Genomic DNA, 22482 nt, shown 5'->3' with positions numbered 1-22482 from the left:
AGGAACCTTGCTAGTATGAATTACTGCTTTATAATCACTCTAAAGCCCTACTTGTTCAACTTTTGCGTTCTCAAAACACACTTAAGCATTAGTTTACACTATTTTCCCTAAATATGAATGGTAGTTACTCATGTAGTACTACAAGTTGGCTATTGCAAGTATTACTGTGCCCTTATGTTTTAAATGTCTAGTGGAAAAATAATGTGAAAGCAATGTATATAAAGCTTAATCAACTAAGGAGATCAAGCTATACTATATTGCCAAAAGTATTCACTCACCCATCCACATAATCAGAAGCAGTTGTGAGCGAATACTTTTGGCAATATAGTGTATGTTCTGCACAACCCTGTTTCTTAATTAAAAAATCTATTTTCTCTAGACAGAATTATTTTTTCCAAAGCAGCAACACTAGGAAGGTTAAGAGCGCTGAGAACAAGGATGAAATCAGCTTGCGGTAAATTACAGGGATATTTCCTTGTGTCTCACCTGAAGGCTCATAACAGTAAGCCTACGAGCATCATCTGAAGGTGCAATCACAGGAACCAGGTATGGGCTTTCAGGAATGTGCTCGTCATTAAATTTGATGGACACCTCATAGTTACCTGAAAGACACAAGAACTTCATTAAGCAAACTAGAAAAGCAAACAACCTGTTCCCAAGTTAAAACGTCATCCCATCAATCATACTTAAATCTCATACCAGGCTCTTGAGCAGTATAGGACACACCACAAGATCCATCCTTGCGGTCTTCAAAAGCAATTTCTGCCTTACTTGGCCCTTCCACTGAAATGGAAAGACCACCAGCTCCAGCTTCTCTTGTCCATATGTTAAATTCAGCTGTTAACAAAATAAACCAATTAGAGACAAACACATGACTCCCCCATCCCTTTCTTGTAGTACTGCCATTGGCTGCTGCAGAATGGTGTTATCCCAAAATATTTTCCAGCAGAAGCAATGATGAATCATCCTGTTCTAAGAATACAATGATACATACATCTCAATAAAAAAGATGTTCAGGCCAGCAAAAGGTATTGAGACGGTTGGGATAAAGCAGTAAAGGTCTTACCTGGGATGCCAGCCTCTGCTCTTTCAAGTCCCGGACCACTAGCTCTGACTTTATTGGCTCCTCCTTCACCAAGAGGCCCAACTGTAAACTGGAATGGACTGCCAGGCACATGCTGCCCTCTGTATTTCACAGCTACAGAGTGGACTCCCATTTCTTGTGGCACAAAGCGGACACAGTATGTGTTTTTGTCATGCTCCACTATTTCTGCATCAGTAATCCTTCCTGATGGGCTGGTTACTTGGGACGTCATATCATCTATATCAATTTCTTAGGGGGGAAAGAAATAAAAGAAATAACTCTGGAATACTGCAGCCTGTGAAGTTCCATACAGACAGGTATTTTGCCAGGCATACATGTAATTGGGAGTGATTCCCTTCTCCCATAACTACAGTCAGCAAAACATACTTGTATAGATGAAAGAAGTAGATACAGGTAGTCCTTGACGTATGACCACAATTGGGATCGGAATCTCAGTTGTTGAGCAAAGCAGTCATTAAATGAGACATCATGAGATTGCCCTCATGACTACTTCACTCAAAGACCACAATTCCAGCACTCCAGCAATCTGGCAGATTGTTCAGTGGATGGAGTACAACAGGGGTGGGTTTCTCGCCCCGTTCCAACCGGTTCGGCTGGAACGGGGCCGGCGGTGTCCTCGTGCACGCGTGCAGTGCACGCATGGGTACTAGCGCCTGTGCGATGCTCCAGCTGCTCCTGGAGGATCGTGCAGGCACTGTATGCATTCTGCGCATGCGTGGAAGCGCAGACCTCGTCAAAACCGGGTAAGAAACACGGGCGGGCGGGTGGATCCTTCGGCGTTCCCGGAAGTTACTTACTTCCGGGTTCGCCGACCAACCGGTTCGCAGGGACCGCCGCGAACCGCCTGAAACCCACCCCTGGAGTACAAGGTAAAGAGTGTGGGGTGCCTTTGGGTGGGTGGGGAAGGGGACACTGGGCAGTTGTATTCAACAGCTAAAAATCTTTCCTGCTGATATCCAATTAGGATTTTCAGCCCATGGGTGAAGAGACTTGTGTGGGCCTCCTCCACCTGCCTGAGGCATCCAGTGGTCTTTTCCTTACTGTGAAGTCCCTCTGCTTGGATTTCAGCTCTCTGCTATTTCTGAATGCTGGCTGAAAGAGGTGTGGATATATGGAAAGGAATTCCTTCAGTGGAACAGAAAATTATTCAGAGCCCCACGAAACAAGGTCCCTCAGAGCACGTAGCAGCAGTCTACAATCTTCCTTACTTGCTTCCCCACTGACTTTGCAGACAAGATTGCAAATTGCAATCACATGATCACAGGGGTGTTTGGCAACCATTCGTAAGTGAGAACAGGTTGGCCACCCAGACTACAATCACATGACCATGGAGGTCGCACATTGTGATAGCCAGAAGAGCTTTATAGGATATAAAGCACTGCTTCCAAGGCTGTCATAATTTTGAACCATCATTAAATGTACAATTGTAAGTCAAGGACTACCTGTACCAAAATAGACTAGGTGCAAGGCATGAAATCTGAAAAGCCAAACACTTAATGCTTTTGATCAAAAACAAATGAGGAATTCCAAAACAGAGGATAATTATGAATGGAGCACAGTCAGTGCTTATGATGTTGGACTTGAACCTGGGCAGGGCCAGGCTCAAGCCCACTCTCAACCAAGGGACCTCATGGAGTATCTTTGGGTCAGCCGCAATTTCTGTTGTGTGTTCTTTTGATTATTGGGAGAAGCAAATACAATAGAAGAGAATCAGTTAATTAATGTTTAAGGATGCTAACAGCCCACTTTATTTAAATATCACTCTGCTATTTTCTAAGCACTATTTATTTAAATGTTTCTTACCTGGAATTTTTAAGTTAAGAGCACACAAACTTCCAACAGTGGCCACAGAGGGAGCTCGCCGGGTGCGTGTGATGCTTTCCTTGACCCTGCCTTCACCAGTTATTTTCACAGTAAAAGGACTGCCTTTAATTAGAATATACAAGATCACACTGAGTTCCACTTATCAACAGCGCAGATACCAAAATTTAGGTAGATAAACAAGTTACAGAAAGATACTAGCTACAACACTGGTTTGTACGATGTATAATTAAATCACAACAATTAAACAAAAGCAGCAAATGTTTGATAATGACTACAGAGAGAGCCATCCTTTAATTACACTAAATAGTTCAACATTGAAAAGTGCCATTTTAAATAACCTAGAGTATTATAAAGTGAACAAAATTCACATTCCAGATAATCAGGCGTGTTCCTTCCAGAGTTTTCAGTATTCTTATACTCTACCCGTACTGTTAGGTATATAAAAGAGTAATGCTGGTGGGTTACCAAAATAACTAGCCTTAACTCAACTAACTTTTCCTTCATTCTTACCTGGGATATGCTCATCAGCAAATTTAGTTGACACTATGTAAACACCAGGCACAGTTGGAAAGTATGACACTCGGCATGTTCTGTCATCAAGATCTTCTGTCTGGATATCCACTTTGCTAGGTCCTTCAACTGCCAGGGATATTCCACTATACCCTAGAAGAGAAGATGTAGAGTGAGAACCAATAATGATGAACAGTTGAGAAGTATTTCCTAGAAGTTATATCCTTTAAAAATCAAAATATTACAAGTTTCTTCTGTCAGGGCATGCTCATGGGCAGAGCTCACCAAATATTTCATTCGTGGTACAGCATAACGCTATGAGTTATATATAATAATAATACATTAACGTATCTAAACTGTACGTCATTGGACCTTTTTCTATTTTGTACGCAGTCTCAGGAAACCAAATATTCTATATTTTTGATTTTGACAATTTATAATTCAAATTAGGAATTAAAGCATAGTTTTAATTTTGTCCAGTGAAAAAAACTGGACAATGTTATTGCCTACGGCAGAGTTGAACAAAATTGCTTCAAACAATAGCAAATCAACTGAATTGTCAAGGATATTTTTTTCTGTTTCTTGAATGTATAGGAATAGGCAATTTCCTAGGTCAGTGATGGCTAACCTTTTTCTAAAGGTGTGCCAAAATTGTGTGTGCGCGCACACGTAGCCCCCCACCTGTGCATGCACACACACATATGCGTGCATGAGCACATTACCTTCCTGTACATGTGTGCGCGACCCCCCCCCCACATGTGAGGGGTGGGATTTTCACCCTCCCAGGCTCCAGAGGCTTTCCTAAAGCCTAGGGAGGATGAAAACGGCCTCCCCCGGCCCTCTGGAAGGCCAAAAATCAGCTGGCCAGTGCGCACATGCGCACTGAAGCTTAGGGCTGCCATGCTGGCAAATATGGCTCCACGTGCCACCTGTTTGCCATCACGGTCCTAGGTTAAGCCATAAAAAGTCCATGCAAATGAAGAGGTGTTGTATTACTGACCTGCATCCTTGGTGTCCACAATGAAGTCACACATTTCAAAAGTGCGACCTTCAACCAATCCACGACCAGAAACTCTTGCTCTACTTGCATCACCAATCTCAGACTGAACTACCATAATGGATACTGGACTGTTGTGCACATGACTTCCATTCTTCATTATGCTGACCAAATGTTCTCCCACCTCTCGAGGAATAAACGAGATACCTGCCAGATAAAGCATGATGAAAAGATTTCAATTCTGTACCTCACAAAACAAAGAGTGTCCACTTTTCCCTCCCTCTCTCTCCCAGCAGGATTCTGAAATTACAGGCAGTATTAGTACTCACAAATTTGAGATTCAAATTTAAGCTATTTATTAGCTTTTAACTGTGGATTTGAAAAAAAAATCATAAACAATTACACAACCTCCCTAGAAGATCAGAGACTTACCGATATGGTTATTTGGCAGTCTTTTCAGCAGACAAGGTTCATCTCTGCCAGATGGGGCTTTAATACTGGCTGACAAGAGGCTAAGATCAGTCTCATTAATGTCTAGCAAGAAGTCAGCAGCAGTGCCAAGTTTCACCTGGGATCGCCTCCTACTGTCATCTTAGGAAAGAAGAATCATATTAGGACCAGTAGACCACATAAAAAAGGCTAGTCTAGTTCAGTGGTTCCTAGACGGAACATTATAGTTGAAGAAATGGAAACTCTGTATTGGACATCATTAGACAACAGTCCAGCTGAGAACTTGGATATGCTCCTTATTAATTTCTAATGCTTTTATAGCTAAAATCTTGACATTTCCCCATTTTACCGGTATATCAAGCATTGTTGAAATTTATGAAAATGTTACATATTTTAAGTGTTAAAGTGTTCAAACTAAACCATATAGTTATAAATCTATCACACTGTATGAATCAGAAACCTGATCCTTATATTCTCATACCTGTGATTCTGGCAATGAATGGGCTCCCTGGGATATGTTTGTCATTGTACTTCACTAATATGCTATAGTTTCCTGGAAGTGTTGGCAGGTAAGTGACTGTGCAAGTGCCATCCTTGTTATCAATGCAGCTAATCTCAGCCTTTGAAGGACCTTCAATTGCCAAATCCAAGCCACCTGTCACATTGGATGAAAAGCATTACTAGCATTGTCCTATATAGAGTATCTTGCAGTTTCAGATGTGTGGGGCCTTCTTGGAAGATTTTCTGATCAAGTAATATGGTTTTCTTTTTAAACATCTCCATAATCAAATCATCATCATATTTAATTATAGGAATTAATGTTTGCCAATCTGACTGGAGATGGAACTTGATATTCTACAAACATCCAATGCTAACTTTGTAAGATAGCATGCATAATTTATCCTAGATTATTGCTGTTATCTCTTCAATGTGGTGTTTTAACAACAGATCCCAAACTTACTCACAAAGCTTACTCAATGGCTATGAGAAATTCTCAAGCCAACCTTTAAATATGATACATATATTGAGATAAATTTAAAATATTGTAATATCTGTAAAGTAGCAAAAACCCTTTCAGAAATATTATGCTTAAGCAAATAAGACACCTCTGTAGTTGTTGGATGAGATACTGACATGAGGAATTATGCCCATGTTCATTGTTAAAATATCTTTATAACTTTTAAATCAGCAATTCAAGCTCAAATGAATGCTTACTTGGAAATTAAAGAAGATACTCAAATGGAATTTGCTTCATCTTTTGGGTACTGAGGCTAAAAAGCTAAAGCTTACCTTCGCCAGCATCCTCTGTGACTATGGTGAAGGTTGCTGGCTTGTTTGCTACACCATAGACAAGGCCCGGTCCATAAGCAGTCACATTTCCACTATTTGGATAGTTCACATAGAATTGTAATGGGCTCTCTGCAGAGGATAAAAATCTATCATCACTACACATAGTCTGTCAGATTTTAATGCTTTTACTTATTTTGCCTCTCCAAAAAGGATTATAAATGTTCGTCACTCAACAAGGACTCAGGGCCAGAAACTCTCACACAAACACACTCTCTCTCAACCCAATCCATCTCACAGGGTTGTTGGTTGTTGTGAGGAAAATAAAAAGAGGAAGGAATATTAGGTATGTTTACACCCTTGAGTTATTTATAAAAATAATAAAATAAACCAAAATAAAATATAACATCATTTGTTTGCCTTAACTGGTCAATGATAGACATACATACAATTTCTATTACCCTCTTGTCCCGTTGCTTTCTATCAACAAATGAACTACAGGTCCCTATTTTATTACTTACAGGGTCACATCTGTTACTTTATGCAAGAAAAAGCCAAACCATTAAAATTATCAAAGCCCCATGAAGGCTGTTTTTGTGGTTGGGCTTTAATAGTGCTTCTATTCCTAACTTTACTCACAGGCTTTAAGGCTAATATAACTAAGCATTCTAAATTAAATCAACTCCATTTTAACTGGATGTATCCAAAACGTCCCTTTTAATTTGTTCCCTGCCTTTGGACATTTGGACATTTACTTGCAATGCATAAGCCAACATACAATCACTATCTGTCCGTATCCAATGAAAGTTATCAGGATGATAAACATAAAATACTCTTCTCACCACACATTAGAAAGTGGTAAATAACTAAAATGATAGAAACCATCAAATACATCCTAAAGCAACTGAAGCACTACAATTCAGAATATATTATATGTTATATATCCCAACCTACTACATTTTTCTCCTGTGTAAAATACTAAGGGAGCAGAGTACAGCCTAGGATTTCCATACAATGTGTATTTTTAAATTATTCATGCAAGCCAGCAATATGTTACAAGCAATCAAATCTATAGTGATTCATAATAATTTACTTGAAAATCATATTGGGCTATTTATAGTGTGCAAAAGAGAGCAAACTATAATTTAAGGAAAGAAGGCCTAATATTTTACACAAGCTTTTCGTACAGCTCTTAATCTTTATCCCCCTAAAATTATATGTTTCAATTGACCATAGGGGAACAGCAACAAATTTCACTTCACAAAGCCTTTTTTAGCTTTTTTAAATCTGGCATACATTCAGTAAGAATTCTTGATTCTTTAACCCAATGTTTCTCATTTTATAATGCATCATGTAAATCAAGACTATAGCCATTTACAAGGCTGAAGTCATCAACATCTAGAGTATTCTGCATAATTACAGTTCCTATTCATCCAGAGTTCTTTTGCAATGCAATATGAATGTTAATTAGAATTAATTGGTACTTACCTGGAATATGGTTACCCATGTATTTGATATGCATTTCATGTAACCCAACCTCAACAGGAGCGTATCTAACTGTAACTGTGCCATCCTTATTATCCACAATTTCTGGTGTTGCAGTCTTTCCTGAAGGCATGTAGACTTCCCCTAAAAGCAATAAGATTACATTTTTACAAAAACAAAGCCATCCAAGCATTTTCATACTCAAGCCTATACAATATCAGAGAACTATTTTGTAAATTATCTAAGGAAGGAAGAAGACAATTGGACTATTTCTGATTCTCATTTCTATCTTGATGCTATCAGATTGGAGATTATTTTCATACCATTTGTAGAGTATAACTAGTAATAACTTAAAGTCATCCTCTTCAACTCTTTAACAACAAAAAATTATATTATAGCATCTATTATAGTTGCCTCACAGTTTGAAAAGTATACCTTGAATTTGCATGATTTGCCAAAACCTGATAGACTTAAAGAATTCAATCTGGAGTTGGTGTTCTGGACTATAATTCCCCAACTTGGAGCTTCCAAGAATTATACCATCCAAGAATTCCGGATAGCTACATTTTATCACGAGGATGGGAAATTGTCCTGGACTAATGAAACCAATTGAATATGAATGGTCCACTGTGCAAAACTAAGAACAGCTATTTTAATAGGATTCACTGTCCCTCACTGCCCTTTTTGGATTGTATAGTAAGCAAATCAGACTGCAAATTTTATTAAATTAGTTCTATACTTCAGATACATGAAGACTCTCCCACAGAGCAAAGAATTTTGAATGATGCTAGCAAGCTGGGTGATCTAGAATTTTGAATGCAAAAAACTATTTACCAGTAATTTCTCCTTTTCTTACTGCAAAAGGAATGACCACATCAAAGGGCTTAAAGCCTACACCATTCACACCATCAGATACACATGCTTCCTCTGTGACCTAAAGAAGAAGCAAAATGCAATTTTATCTATACAGTTAAGATATTGGGTTAACTTTTTTACACTGCTGTTTCCAGAATGAAGACACCACTGAATCGCAAAGATGTTTAGAACATATAAATGGCACAATGAAATTGCAAGACATTGCACAAACAAGGAGAGCTCCATCTGAAAGAACAACAATTTGTCACTGCCTAGAAGAAAGTTAATTTGTTTAAGAAGACACCAGAATAAAAGGGCCATCTGCTTTCATGTGGCTAGAAGGAAACTGATGAGCAATTTTATAAGGTCAGAGTACCTTAGGAGCCTTGAAATGATTGTGATGTTAAAAGTTGCTCAAAAAGTCATTAGCACAGCAATGAATAGAAATCCCTGAATCAAATCTGGCTTCCTCCAAAGTAGCACTTGGACCACCGCTATGACACAAAAGCAAGCATAAGCAACCCCAAGAGAAAGGCAGGCTGTCATTTCTTGAATGGAACATGGAAAAAAATTGTAAAATTGTGTACCCAGGGATGGAATCCAGGGGGACAGGCTGCATTTAGTGGCTCCTGAGACAATACTGCAACTTCATCTGCATCTGTGGCCTGGTTAGTGGCAAAAAGTACAGTTTACAAAAATAAATCCCTATTTCTTCGCACAGAGCATAAAAATACCAAACACAGAGAGTGGGGAAGAAGCATATTACAGAATAGGAATGGTAGTTCTCAGCAAGTCAATCTCAAATTTCTTTGTGCTTTCTCCAATTTTGTCCACTTTCACAATAGCAGTTGATATTCTCTCTTAACAAACCTATTAACTTAGGGACCAGATGGGTAATGGAATACCAAAACATTAAAGGCAATAAGAGGTCGAAACAGCCACCTTAAATGGCTATATTTTATCCTATGGTCACTAATTTTAAAAAACCAATTCAGGAAAATTGCACAGATAAGTAGGAACCAAGTGGAAGATCTCTTTTCATCTCTTTAAGATGTGGAATGAAGACAGGTCAGAAAGGAATCCTTAGATAGGATTCATGGTAAGAAATGTGTTCGAAACCTCTGATGTGAATTTATAATTTGCTTCCCAATTTCCACAGTTCAGAGCTCTATAATATAAAATCTACCCCTTTGCATTCAATTGTACTCAAGTATTAAGAATGAGTGGTAGCCCCAAACCAAATTGGTTTTTAAAAAGAGACAATATGGCTTTTCAGTTGGTAAATAGATACATGAAAATGCAAACTGGTGGTAGCAGTGATGGCCTTTAGAAGATTATTTCTGGGAAAAGATGAGTGCCTTTCTACACCTTCTCCTAAAAATGCCCCCTTCCCTTAAGTATTTGTTGAAGGGAATTTTAGAACTTTCTATAACAGTATTAAAATGCATTTCAAAAATTATACACAATTTTTAGCATTAATTTTTGAAATACATTAGATTAACATTAAAAGGTATCCCCTAAACTGTTGGGTGGGACTATTGTATAACCAACTTGACCTTGTCCTTAGTCACCAAATTTTACATATACTGTCATCTACACACAGCCAAACCTCACTGGACAATAAGTTGAATGGAACTCTTACAAATCTGTGATTGGCTGAAATGAGAAAGTGTGCACAATACATAAATGACATTATATCTTTGCATTGCATCTTTTCCAAATGCAGTGACATTTGAATAAATATGACAGTATAATGTACGGCCACAAAAAAACTTTTCATGTGAATCTATGGTACACTTACATTGTTGGATACTGTATATTTAATTACATAAAGCAACTGTTAGAGAAATACATTATTTAGAGTTAAACCAACAGACGCCATGAATTACAGATATAAAATATTCAAATATAGACAATATTTGCAGTTAAGGTTGGGGAACTTTTATATAACTATAAAATTAACTTGGACTATAAGTGAATAGCATAGATGTCAAACTGCCTGCTAATTGAAATTGTTCCTCAATCTGCATCTCTATTTATGTTCTCCAATAAAATATTATTAAACAGCTGGTTTTCTTACCATGACAGTGAAGGGACTATTAGGAATATCCACTCCACCAAAGCGGACATAAATCACATAGACTCCTGGTTTAGTCGCTGTATAATAGATGTCATATGTTCCATCTTCATTTTCAATGACCTCAGCTTCAGTTTCTATACCATCTGGTGTCAGGATCGTACATGTGACTTTACCCTTGCCCGCAGATTTAGCATCTACTATAAAACCCACTTCTTCAGCAGTTTTCACTGTTGCTGCAATGCCAGGGCCTGAAAGACAGTTGGATATGAGGATTACAGCGGTTTTTACATAATGTCATGGAATGACCATGTAATTTTCACTTGGATATGTGCATCACTAAAAACATATCCAATTCAACCAAAATCCTAATTCAGGCAACAATTATACCATAAAGCTTTTAAAAACAAGAAACTTTGTTTACTGCTTTGTAGAAAGCGGTATTTGACAGAAATTAATCTGCACTTGCTTTTTTCATTTCCTTACTTAGCATTCATAGTTGGCGTTGTGTTAGAGCGATGTCTTACATGTATGGATGCAGGATACTGGCACGATTTTCTCACAGCCTATAGAATTTATCACCTTCCATAAGAACTTCAAAGGAAAGAGTATCTTCTGCAGTACAAATCACACTAATTTATCTTCTCCTTGAATTTATTTGGCCATATTAGCAACTTGAAACAGTCAAAAGAGATTTGCACTGTCATGTCTTCTATTGCAAATAGGTCATTACTAATTGATTAAAGTAAGCTGGAATACCAGATTCAAGCATTCAGTGCTTGAATCTGAATAAGCTCATTAAGAGTACAAAGTGAATTTCTAATCTAAGGGGAGACAAGAATCCAGTAACATTTGTCCAACTTACTCAAACTGCTATTCTTCAGAATTATGGCAAAATTGTAAAATTAAGATACATCTTTAATCAAATTTCCTTCATATCCACCTTATTTACAGCTTTTCAATATTTAGCAGACCACTGGCAATGGCAATAGCAATAGCACTTAGATTTATATACCGCTTCACAGTGCTTTACAGCCCTCTCTAAGAGGTTTACAGAATCAGCATATTGCCCCCAACAATCTGAGCCCTCATTTTACTGACCATCCATTGGAAAGATAGAAGGCTGAGTCAACCTTGAGCCACGAGACTTGAATAGCTGAACAGCTGGCAATCAGCAGAAGAAGCCTGCCATACTGCATTCTAATCACTGTGCCACCACGGCTCATTACACTACCACTTTACACTAATTGTAAAATCAAAGTAAGGACTTACCTGTTGCTAGACATTTGCTTGCATCTCCTGCTGGGGAAACACGAATTCGATACGGAGAAAGAGGTATGTCATCCTCACCATATTTAATGCCAATAGAATAACGACCAGTCTTATCAGGTATATATGTTACTGCATATGTGCCATCTTGCTTGTCATGAATATCTGCCCTCTTTGGTTTGCCTTCTTGATCCTGAATGGCAGAAATGAAGCCACCATTAAATAACCGAGCCTCATCACAAACAAGAGACAAGTATAAGGTATATGAATGGAGGAAGAATTCAGTCTTGCTTGAGTGCTTAGATTGACTACATTCTTAATATACAGGTGAAACTCAAAAAATTAGAATATCGTGCAAAAGTTCATTTATTTCAGTAATGCAACTTAAAAGGTGAAACTAATATATGAGATAGACTCATTACATGCAAAGCAAGATAGTTCAAGCCATGATTTGTCATAATTGTGATGGTTATGGCTTACAGCTCATGGAAACCCCAAATCCACAATCTCAGAAAATTAGAACATTACAGGCAATCAATAAAACAAGGATTGTACATAGAACAATATCAGACCTCTGAAAAGTATAAGCATGCATATGTACTCATACTTGGTTTGGGCCCCTTTTGCAGCAATTACTGCTCAATGTGGCGTGGCATGGAAGCTATCAGCCTGTGGCACTGCTGAGGTGCTATGGAAGACCAGGATGCTTCAATAGTGGCCTTCAGCTCTTCTGCATTGTTCGGTCTCATGTCTCTCATCTTTTTCTTGGCAACGCCCCATAGATTCTCTATGGGGTTCAGGTCAGGCGAGTTTGCTGGACAATCAAGCACAGTAATCCCACTTGAACCAGGTTTTGGTGCTTTTGGCAATGTGGGCAGGTGCCAAGTCCTTCTGGAAAATGAAGTCAGCATCCCCATAAAGCTCATCTGCGGAAGGAAGCATGAAGTGCTCCAAAATCTCCTGGTAGACGGCTGCGTTGACCCTGGACTTAATGAAGCACAATGGACCAACAACAGCAGATGACATGACTCCCCAAATCAATACAGACTGTGGAAACTTCACACTGAACTTCAAGCATCTTGCAGTGTGTGCCTCTCCATTCTTCCTCCATACTCTGGATCCTTGGTTTCCAAATGAGATGCAAAAGTTGCTCTCTTCAGAAAATAGGACTTTGGACCACTGAGCAACAGACCAGGTCTGTTTTTCTTTAGCCCAGGTAAGATGCTTCTGACATTGTTTGTTGTTCAGGAGCGACTTGACAAGAGGAATATGACATTTGAAGCCCATGTCCAGGATCCGTCTGTGTGTGGTGGCTCTTGATGCACTGACTCCAGTCTCAATCCACTCCTTGTGAAAGTCCCCAACACTTTTGAATGGCCTTTTCCTGACAATCCCCTCCAGCTGCGGTCATCCCTGCTGCTTATGCACCTTTTTCTTCCACACTTTCTATTAATGTGCTTTGATACAGCACTTTGGGAACATCCAACTTCTTTTGTAATTACCTTTTGAGGCTTTCCCTCCTTATGGAGGGTGTCAATGATGGTTTTCTGCACAACTATCAGGTCAGCGTCTTTCCATGATTGTGATTCCTACTGAACCAGACTAAGAGACCATTTAAAGGCTCAGGAACCCTTTGCAGGTGTTATGGCTTAATTAGCTGATTAGAGTGAGCCTAGAATATTGCACCTTTTCACAATATTCTAATTTTCTGAGATTGTGGATTTGGGGTTTTCATGAGCTGTAAGCCATAACCATCACAATTATGACAAATCACAGTTTGAACTATCTTGCTTTGCATGTAATGAGTCTATTTCATATATTAGTTTCACCTTTTAAGTTGCATTACTGAAATAAATGAATTTTTGCACAATATTCTAATTTTTCGAGTTTCACCTGTACTTGTTTTGTGTAAAATGGTTGCTTCAGAACAAAAAGAACTGTATTGGCACTACGCCACAGAAATATAAGATGTTAGTGCCTATTAACATTGCATCTCATGACTGGAAAACCCTTCAGGATAATATTCTTTAGCTGGTATTACTGATTACCACACTTCATAAATCTATATTTCACCAGAAGCAGAAACGGGAAGTAAATTAATTCAGTTATTCTATATCCAATCACAACTTCACAACTTCCTTAAGATGTTACCAAACAGTATTCTTAAACATAGGTAATTGCCAAATACTGAAAGTCCTTGACTTTCAACCACAACTGGGATCAGAATTTCCTTTGCTAAACAAGGAGGTTGTTAAGTGAGTCATGACCGATTTTGTAACTTGTTTTATCATGACCTTAAGCAAATCATAGCATTTGTTAAGTGAATTATGTGGTTGTTAAGCCTCTGTCATTGATTTTGCTCATCAGAACCAGGCTGAAGAGGTTGCAAATGGTGAGCACGTGACTCTGGGTTACTGCAAACTATCATAAATACTGTTCTGACCTAGGCCTCTCCAAACCACGAAGCAGACTCCCTTGCCCGACAAAAAACCCTTTTTATTAAGTTACTGTGAATTCCTCTCATTCATATTCACCAAAGTCTTTCAAGGGTGACTGTACAGTCACAGACCTTATCTGGCTTGGAGAGCTGCCAGGCCGATATCTTCAAAACTTGGCAAGGAGTCTCGGAGAGTCATTAACCAATTAAGTGAACTAATTGTCTCCTGCAAACTCCATTCCCCTTTCGCTCCTCTTTTATTTCCTCCGGGAGGTGCCATTCATCATCCACCTGTGGCCTTACTCCCAAGCCGACCCCTGTTCTTTAGCTGTTCCCTTCATCTGGCAATTCTGCGCATGTGCACACTGGGAACAGGCTCAAGCTGTTTGTCTGCCTCACTGATGTCTGACTTGAAGGCAGCTGATAACTGTCAGACAGCCCTGGCCCCATCTCTGCTTCCAATGCAGAGCCCTCATCAGAGCCTTCCCCAGACTCCAGGACTGGCCCATGTTCCTCCCCAACCTCCTCACTATCCGAATCTGCTGCCAGATCTGCTGGCAGGCCACAACAAATATATGTTAGTTGCCAAGCACCCAAATTTTAACCATGTGATTATGGGGATCCTAGAACAGAGGACCAATCATAGGTCACTTTTTTCTATAATGTTGTAACTTCAAATGGTCACTAAACAAATGGTTATAAGACAAAGACTACCTGTATTGACTTCTAGTATCATTGAAAATCTTTTACATGGAGTATTGTGCAGTTTTAACCAGTAATAGCTGAAGTAGTCAGAAGTCCTTGAGATTTCCCTCTAGTTCTAAAAATAAATCATCCATTTTTTCATAATATAGATGATCACATTGTATACTTCTTCATGAATCTCCTGTTTCTATTTTTCATTCTGAGACATACAACTTTAATCATTCTAGGGGCTAGCCAACATCTCTCTAAAGCCATTACGCTTTTTTGGAAAATCTAACAAAGTGTTCCTGAAAGAGAGTGTTATGAAGAGTTTCAAAACATGTATGAGCTTTTTACAGAGCCTTGTCTATGTTCATTCATGGTGAAAGCTGTAGACTGGCCTAATTTTAAGGAATTTGGAAAGGCAAGGAATAGTTCATATAAAAAATGTTATGATTTGTTATGATCAGATCAACTTCCATTAGGATCAACAAGCTTTCCAAGGACACAATGGTCACATTACATTTTTATAATCAGTAAGTGAAATACACCAGTGTAAGAGAAGCAAAAAGTAAGTATTTTGTGGGAAGCTGATATACTTAAAATACCATAATGTATAAGACAACAATATTCAAGCTTCTCGCCATACAGAGATAACTTACATACTTTAAGACTGAGATAGATGGGGGATGAAGGGGGAGGGAAGACAATAAGAGAGATAGTACTATCTTACTGTTATGTGTACTGAGAGAAGTCCTTTTCCTGCATCTTTAGTGTCCACAACAAATTCTGTAGGAATGCTTGCTGGAATCCCATGGGAGACAAGGCCAGGCCCATTAGCTGTCACTTTACTAGCATCATATGTTGGAAGCACCTTTAATTTGAATGGGCTATTGAGAGAAAGAATTTGTTTATTAATTCATTCATTCATGCATGCAAATGAAAAGAACTCATTCAACTCAAGTTTAAAATGTCTACTTATTACCCATAAATATATTGAGTATACTCATAAGTATAATAAGTATACCCACAAAAATACTGACTTCCTAACAACAAGTTACTCAACCTTTTAATGTTTCAGAGTTCAGAGAAGAGCAACTAAGATGATCAAAGGCCTAGAGATTAAAACATAGGAAGAACGGTTGCAGGATTTGGGTTTGGCTAGTCTAAAGAAAAGAAGAACTAGGGGTAACATGATAGCAGTATTCCAATATTTGAGGGACTGCCACAAGGAAGGGGGGGTCATATTATTCAAGAGCCAGTTGTGCATTAGTTAGAGTGCAGTACTAAAGGCTCCTTCAGCTGCCTGCTGGCTGCCTGTAATTTGGCAGTTCAAATCTCACCAGGCTCAAGCCTTCCATCCTTCTGAGGTGGGTAAAATGAGAACCCAAATTGTTGGGGGAAACATGCTGACTCTATAATATCACTTAGAGAGGGCTATAAAGCACTGTAAAACAGTATATAAGTCTAAGTATTATTGCTATTGCTATTCTCCAAAGCACCAGAGGCCAGGACAAGAAATAATGGATGGAAACTAAGGAGAGAAGCAACCTGGAATCAAGCTGAAACTTCCCTACAATGAGAACAATTAACCAGTGGAACCACTTGCCTTCAGAAATTGTGGGTACTTAATCACTGTAGGTTTTTAAGAAGAGACTGAACAGCCACTTGTCTGAAATGGTATAGGACAGTCATGGCAAATGTTTTTCTGCTCAGGTACCAAAAGGGCACATGCATGCAATAGCATGCACATGCGTGCCCACACCCATATACAATGCCCTCTCTCCAGCCATGTGCACACAACACACAAACACTGGCGTTCCCCTGCGCACATGCGCACAGGCCTCACTGAATCCTCTGGACTTCCGGTAGGCCCGTTGGGTCATTTTTCGCCCTCCCCAGACTTCAAGAAAGCCTCTGGAGCCTGTGGATGGTGAAAAAAGAGTCCAACAAACCTACCGGAAGTTTGGAAATGAACTTCCAGTTTGCCCATTGGGCTGTTTTTTGCCTCCTGAAAGCCTCCTGAAGCCTGGGGAGGGTAAAAATGGCCTCCCCCACCCTTCCGGAAGGCCGAAAATCATCTGGCCAGTTCGTGCATGTGCGCTGGAGCTGACACAGGGCAACCCCATGCGTACCCTCAGATATGACTTCGCGTGCCACCTGTGGCACATGTGCCATAGGTTCGCCATCACAAGTAAAATGATCTCCTGCTTGAGCAGGGGCTGGACTAGAAAACCTCCAAGGTCCCTTTCAGCTCTATTCTATTTTGTACATTGTACTTATACTAAAAACTCTGTAAAACAGAATGGATCACTTATTTTGGAATAGTTGGGTCCAAGTTAGCTTTTTTTTAGTACATTAAACATTTAAAAAGTTGCAGAAAGTTTTATTGGTTGTTGGGCTCAAAAATACCTTCACTTTGCCTTTGCTTTCCACTCTTTTGTGGCCATAAGGAAAACCTGAATCTTTGCAACAGAAGCCATTTCTTCAAAACTCATATTAAGCACCAAAGCTAAATAATGCACCAAAGATGCAAACTGCTCAGACTAAGGAGGCCAGCAAAATGCACTTTTTAAGTCCCACTGAATAATTTATTTTTCACCCCATTTTACCTTCTAGGAATTTCTTCATCTGCATATTTAACAGCAATGGCATAGGGGCCTTCTTGTGTTGGAGTGTATTCTACTGCATAAGTTCCATCACCATTATCAGTTATATGCACAGGTTCTGCCGACCCTAGGAAGGAAAGAGGTCACATTTTGATACATCCAGCTGCCTTCCCAAGGTTCAGAGCTGACTGGTAGAGAAATGCTATTGATTCATAAAAAACAGAGTGACGCTTTTTCCAGGAATCAGTGCAAACGTCTATTTAGGACATGTTCAACTACATGAATTTCTTTCAATCATTGCAACTTCACCAATTAGAGAAATGATGATTCATTAGCAGCACCTCAAGTGATTCATAATGGAAAAGTAAGAATCTTCTATCAAGGACAGATTGAAATAATGTATTTTTCCAAATACAGAGAACTAGCTAGGTCATAAGTTTCAAACAGAAAATTAGATGTTGATCCCAATTAATAGAAATACTACAAAACCAACACAATACTGTGGTTTGATTATAGGACTATTAATAATTTTGCATATACTCATAGTATACCATTGAGAAGTTTAGAAAACAATACATTTCATAGCCATTAAGTGTCCTATGACCTGCTAGTTAAGATATGAAAAAGGTTAAAGTCTAACCCAGAAACCATGGATTTCCACAAAGCATGGATTTATGTAGAGAATCATTTCATAGGATGAATGGCAAACACAATTTTGATTATCATAGCTAATTCAGCGTGAAAGATTTTGGTTAAAAAGGCATTTCAATATTTTATAGAACAGAGGTAAGCTATAGAGAAGTCTATTGCTTATAAACCTCTCTTCTGTTTATTCAAGCTATAGTTAGAATTTATAAGATTTATTTAATGTATAAATAATTAGTGAGAGTTCAAACCTGTCTCAGGTAGTTCACCTCTAAAGAACTCTGAAAGTGTTTCAAAGACTGCGCCATGACTGGGAATCCGGCTCATCTGCTAGAATTAAAGAACTATTTAACTCACATCATCCCCACCCCAATTAGAACTCTGTCAGCTGACAAATGTATTTAGATGAAAACTATTTACAGCTGGCCAGAAAACCATTCACACTGATTGGCATCACTATAACTACTCATCACCAAGTTACTTTCATTGTTAGTTCTGTTAAGGATAAAGATATTCTCAATTCAAGTTGAAGCCTGGTGGCAGGATCTATGAAGTGTTCATGAGAGCATTACTCAAGTGGTCTGACATGATTATTGGATTTTGGAAAGCTTTTTTGACTTCTTGTCTAATCCTAGTTCTGGTATTTCCTGGTGGTCTCCCATCTATGTGCAAACCAGGGCTGACTTTGCATAGTAATTAAGCTCAATTAACGTTGCTGAATTGATGCCAGCAAAGTTAACATGGGTCAGCTTTAAATGTTTCTTCAACTGTAGATAGGTAGATTCCAGATTTAACTTCACAGAAAACAGGAAATAGGAAGAGAAAGGAGTATTAGGTATGTTTGTAACCTTGAGTTATTTAAAATAATAATAAAAGCAGGATAAAAAAATTATAATGATATATTTAAATGTTGGATATTGGTATTTAATACTCCATCTTTCACTAGACAGCATTGCTTATTTAATGTGCAATGTTACACAATCTTCTGCCCTCCATGTTTTGACTTACAACCATGTCTGCTATTTAGACTTTAGCTAATATGCAGTATTATTTTTTTACTTATATCCCAATTTTTTAAAATATTTGCATTGAATCAATCTGCACTTATTCATGCAACAATGCTTATCATTCCAGTATTAAGCAATATTTCTATTGCCCCACATTCTCATGAATTACTAACTCTCCTTTCTAATTCCTACTTTGATGTATGTATTTATGCATGTGGGTGTGTCCACTACTGTCTGACTCAAGAGACAATCATTTATCACTCTTCAGTAACTACAAATAAATTTGAATTTTCTTAGCCTCTTCACATGATTTAAATATTACTGAAGAGAAGCCTAGATATTTTTTCCTGGTTTAACTGGCAAAAATATATTTTAATTTATTTGTTGCCTAGAACACACAGTATTTTTCATTCTTATCATTTAGATGCTTTTAAAGCGCTACATTCTTGGGCACATGCAGAGTTTAGGAAATTCAACTTAATCCTCTGTAATGCTTTTGATATACATTTATTGAGAACACATATGATTTGTTACAGCAGCCTTCCCCAATCTAGGTACCTTCCAGATGAATGGGAACTCCTTAAATTTCCAGACAGCCATCTGGAAATACCATGTTAGATAGAAGGGATTCTTCAGATATCCTCTGAACTCATCCATCAGGTAAAACACTCCTAATTAATATCTGGGTTTTTAAAATTACTTTAAGTTTCCAAAGTTTGTTTGTGTGTGTCATCTTGATTATCTCTAACTGCTCACCTTTTGCAACCCTACAAATAATCAGTCATCACAAAGCAGGAAAATATATGCAGCGCTATTTTTACCTACCACCATTTGGGGACCATTTTTTAAAATAAGTTCTTTATCAATTTCAGTACTGAAATGGAGGCCATGCACTTGTGTATATAGTATCCATACATTCTCATTTAAAAGAAAGGCTAAGTTATAGAGAGAAACATCCTACCTCTTATTGGTGCAACTGTAACTTCAAGTGGGGCTACTCCAGCTTTGCTGGTATCCACAGTAAAGACTTGAGGAAGTCTGGCACGGACAGCTGTCCCCAGACCTGGTCCTGCAATTTTCACCTTGCTGGGATCAACTACAATCTTTGACAGGAACTTTAAATGGCTTCCTACCAATAAACAAAAGCAAGTTTTGGACAACAATAAACATGTTTGAGCAATAAAGATGGAGAAAGGGATGCATTATAACCTCTGAAGACAAAACAGCAGCCACCTTCTCCACAGCTTCACTCATTCACACTGCTTTCTAAGTCATAAGGGTGTCTATACTGGTAATTCAGAGTTGTCTGCATTAAGATTGTGTTGACGTTCCGATTAAATTTTATATTAAGCAGGAAAAGCTCAGCCAAAATCAGGTTAATGGCCCTCACCCCCAAAAGGAAACCCTGTTATAAATTTATGAATTGACTTCAATCATCAAGAAAACCATCAATTTGACTGGAATTCAAAACTACATACAAGCATTAGGAATAACTTCACTCGCTAGGTTGATGATGGGAGGGTAAGGGTAAAAACCAGGGAGTTCCACAAAGGTTGGGCCAGTGTGTAGATTATGAAGTGAAAACTAAAAACTTAAAGATAAATGAAGGCAGGCTGAAGGAAAATAAAGACACAGGAAACGAAGATAAAATGGAAGGGGCTGAAAAAAACCTCGGGATCAACTATGAGAAGATGAGATGGGAAAGCTATTGCAAAACCTCAGTGATGCAGACTGTATAACGAAATGTAAATAAAACTTCGTATTGCAACTTAAAATATGCAGTTATAAGGAACCAAGTGGATGACAACTGTCAAGACCAGTGACAGTAAAGCTATGACACATGTATCAAAAATGGCATACCAAAGGTTTTGAATGATGCATCAGCATCCACCAAGACCAAACCACAACTATGCACACCCTGTTTGTGCAGGTTTCGGAGACTGAAGGGGGTACACAAGAATCGGTTGTGGTCTCCAGAAGTCCCACACTCTCGTGTGGTCACAAGAATCTCTGAAAATCATGTGATTTGCACAGTTTGCAGAGGCTGCAGATGCCCCGGAAAGAGCGTTCTCTCAAGCCATTTCAAGAATGAAGGCCTGAAGGTGTGAACCAGAGCAAGCCTCAGGTAGGCCACAAGGACCTGTTAACAGAAGAGAACATCACCTGGAAAAGGTAAGTAGCATGGCAGCAGATTGTGGGGAGAGCTGGGCCAGGAAGCAACTATGCTGTTCCCAAGGTGCACGTGCCTCGCTAGGGCTGAGGCCCAGGCCCAGGCCTCGGCTACAGGCCCAACCTCAATGCTGCCATCAAGTGCTGCTGTTCAGGATGGCCTAGAGAAGGGGGCAGGGAGATAGGGAGACCAATTTCTCTGTTTTTTTAGGCTGTCTATGTGTAACATGCTAGCATGCATGTGTGTAACAATTTAGGTTATATTCCAAATTTTTGACATGTCGAGCCCAAAAGAGTCACCATCACTGATTTAGACTAAAAAGAAGTAAGAACTGCCATCAATGGAATGATTTACAATTTGGGTCCATCAGAGTCTAACACTGCCAGTTATTAGAGACTTATCATTGTTCTGAGCTTTTACCTTTCTTTCAAATGATTACTCGTTTAGGGATATTTTATCCAATTTGTGGGTTTGGTGCTATTTTAATTTATTTATTTAGCTAGCCTAAAATACCACTAAAATTGATAATTGAATAACATTGCTATGTCCTATTTATAGCAGTGTAGGGTTAGGGTTTTTTTTCCACCATCTAATTAAATCTTTTTTTCACCATCTAATTAAAGATTAGTAGCAGGTAAAGATAGTAATGAATGAGATAGAGTGGATACAAGAAAATAGTATTTTACATATTTATTCAAATTAATCCAGTCATTTCTTCAACCTGAGTACACTAGCTGAATTTTCCTGTTTTATCTTGTTACTATATTTGATGTTAGGTTTTAGCTCCTTGAGAGACCACTTCATCCGAGAAACAAAATAGCACTTTATCCCATTAAGTTGCAAGGTCATTTTAAGATATTATAAAATTGGAGGTTGGTAAAATATGGGGAAGTATTATATTCCCTAACAGAATCACTAGTTGATCAAAATAAAAATAAAATTCATTCTCCATTACTGTGGGGTGATTTAACCATTTGTCTAGAATTCCGGAAAGTCAGTATTTTCTTCCAGGATAGTATATTCTATTTAATAAATTTCAGTATGTTCAACATTTTCCCAAGTTTCATCATC

At 38.5% G+C, this 22482-nt stretch overlaps 1 protein-coding gene across 1 annotated transcript in view; it reads right to left on the bottom strand.

The window, feature by feature from the left end:
* Positions 1–22482, bottom strand: part of FLNB (filamin B) — a 93935-nt gene that overhangs the window by 8007 nt on the left and 63446 nt on the right. The window contains 18 exon segments of the mRNA XM_032211243.1: positions 487–602; positions 700–837; positions 1067–1333; positions 2909–3031; positions 3440–3592; positions 4440–4643; positions 4869–5027; positions 5368–5541; positions 6177–6305; positions 7662–7802; positions 8493–8592; positions 10594–10841; positions 11863–12052; positions 15714–15870; positions 17593–17716; positions 20203–20341; positions 20343–20370; positions 21505–21521. Of these exon segments, the coding sequence (XP_032067134.1) occupies positions 487–602; positions 700–837; positions 1067–1333; positions 2909–3031; positions 3440–3592; positions 4440–4643; positions 4869–5027; positions 5368–5541; positions 6177–6305; positions 7662–7802; positions 8493–8592; positions 10594–10841; positions 11863–12052; positions 15714–15870; positions 17593–17716; positions 20203–20341; positions 20343–20370; positions 21505–21521 (2607 nt within the window).

The sequence above is a fragment of the Thamnophis elegans genome, chromosome 2 (genome assembly GCF_009769535.1).
Source record: "Thamnophis elegans isolate rThaEle1 chromosome 2, rThaEle1.pri, whole genome shotgun sequence".
Taxonomy (NCBI): Eukaryota; Metazoa; Chordata; class Lepidosauria; order Squamata; family Colubridae; genus Thamnophis; species Thamnophis elegans.
Note: the sequence above shows the minus strand (reverse complement) of the source record. Positions and strands in the feature narration are given on the sequence as shown.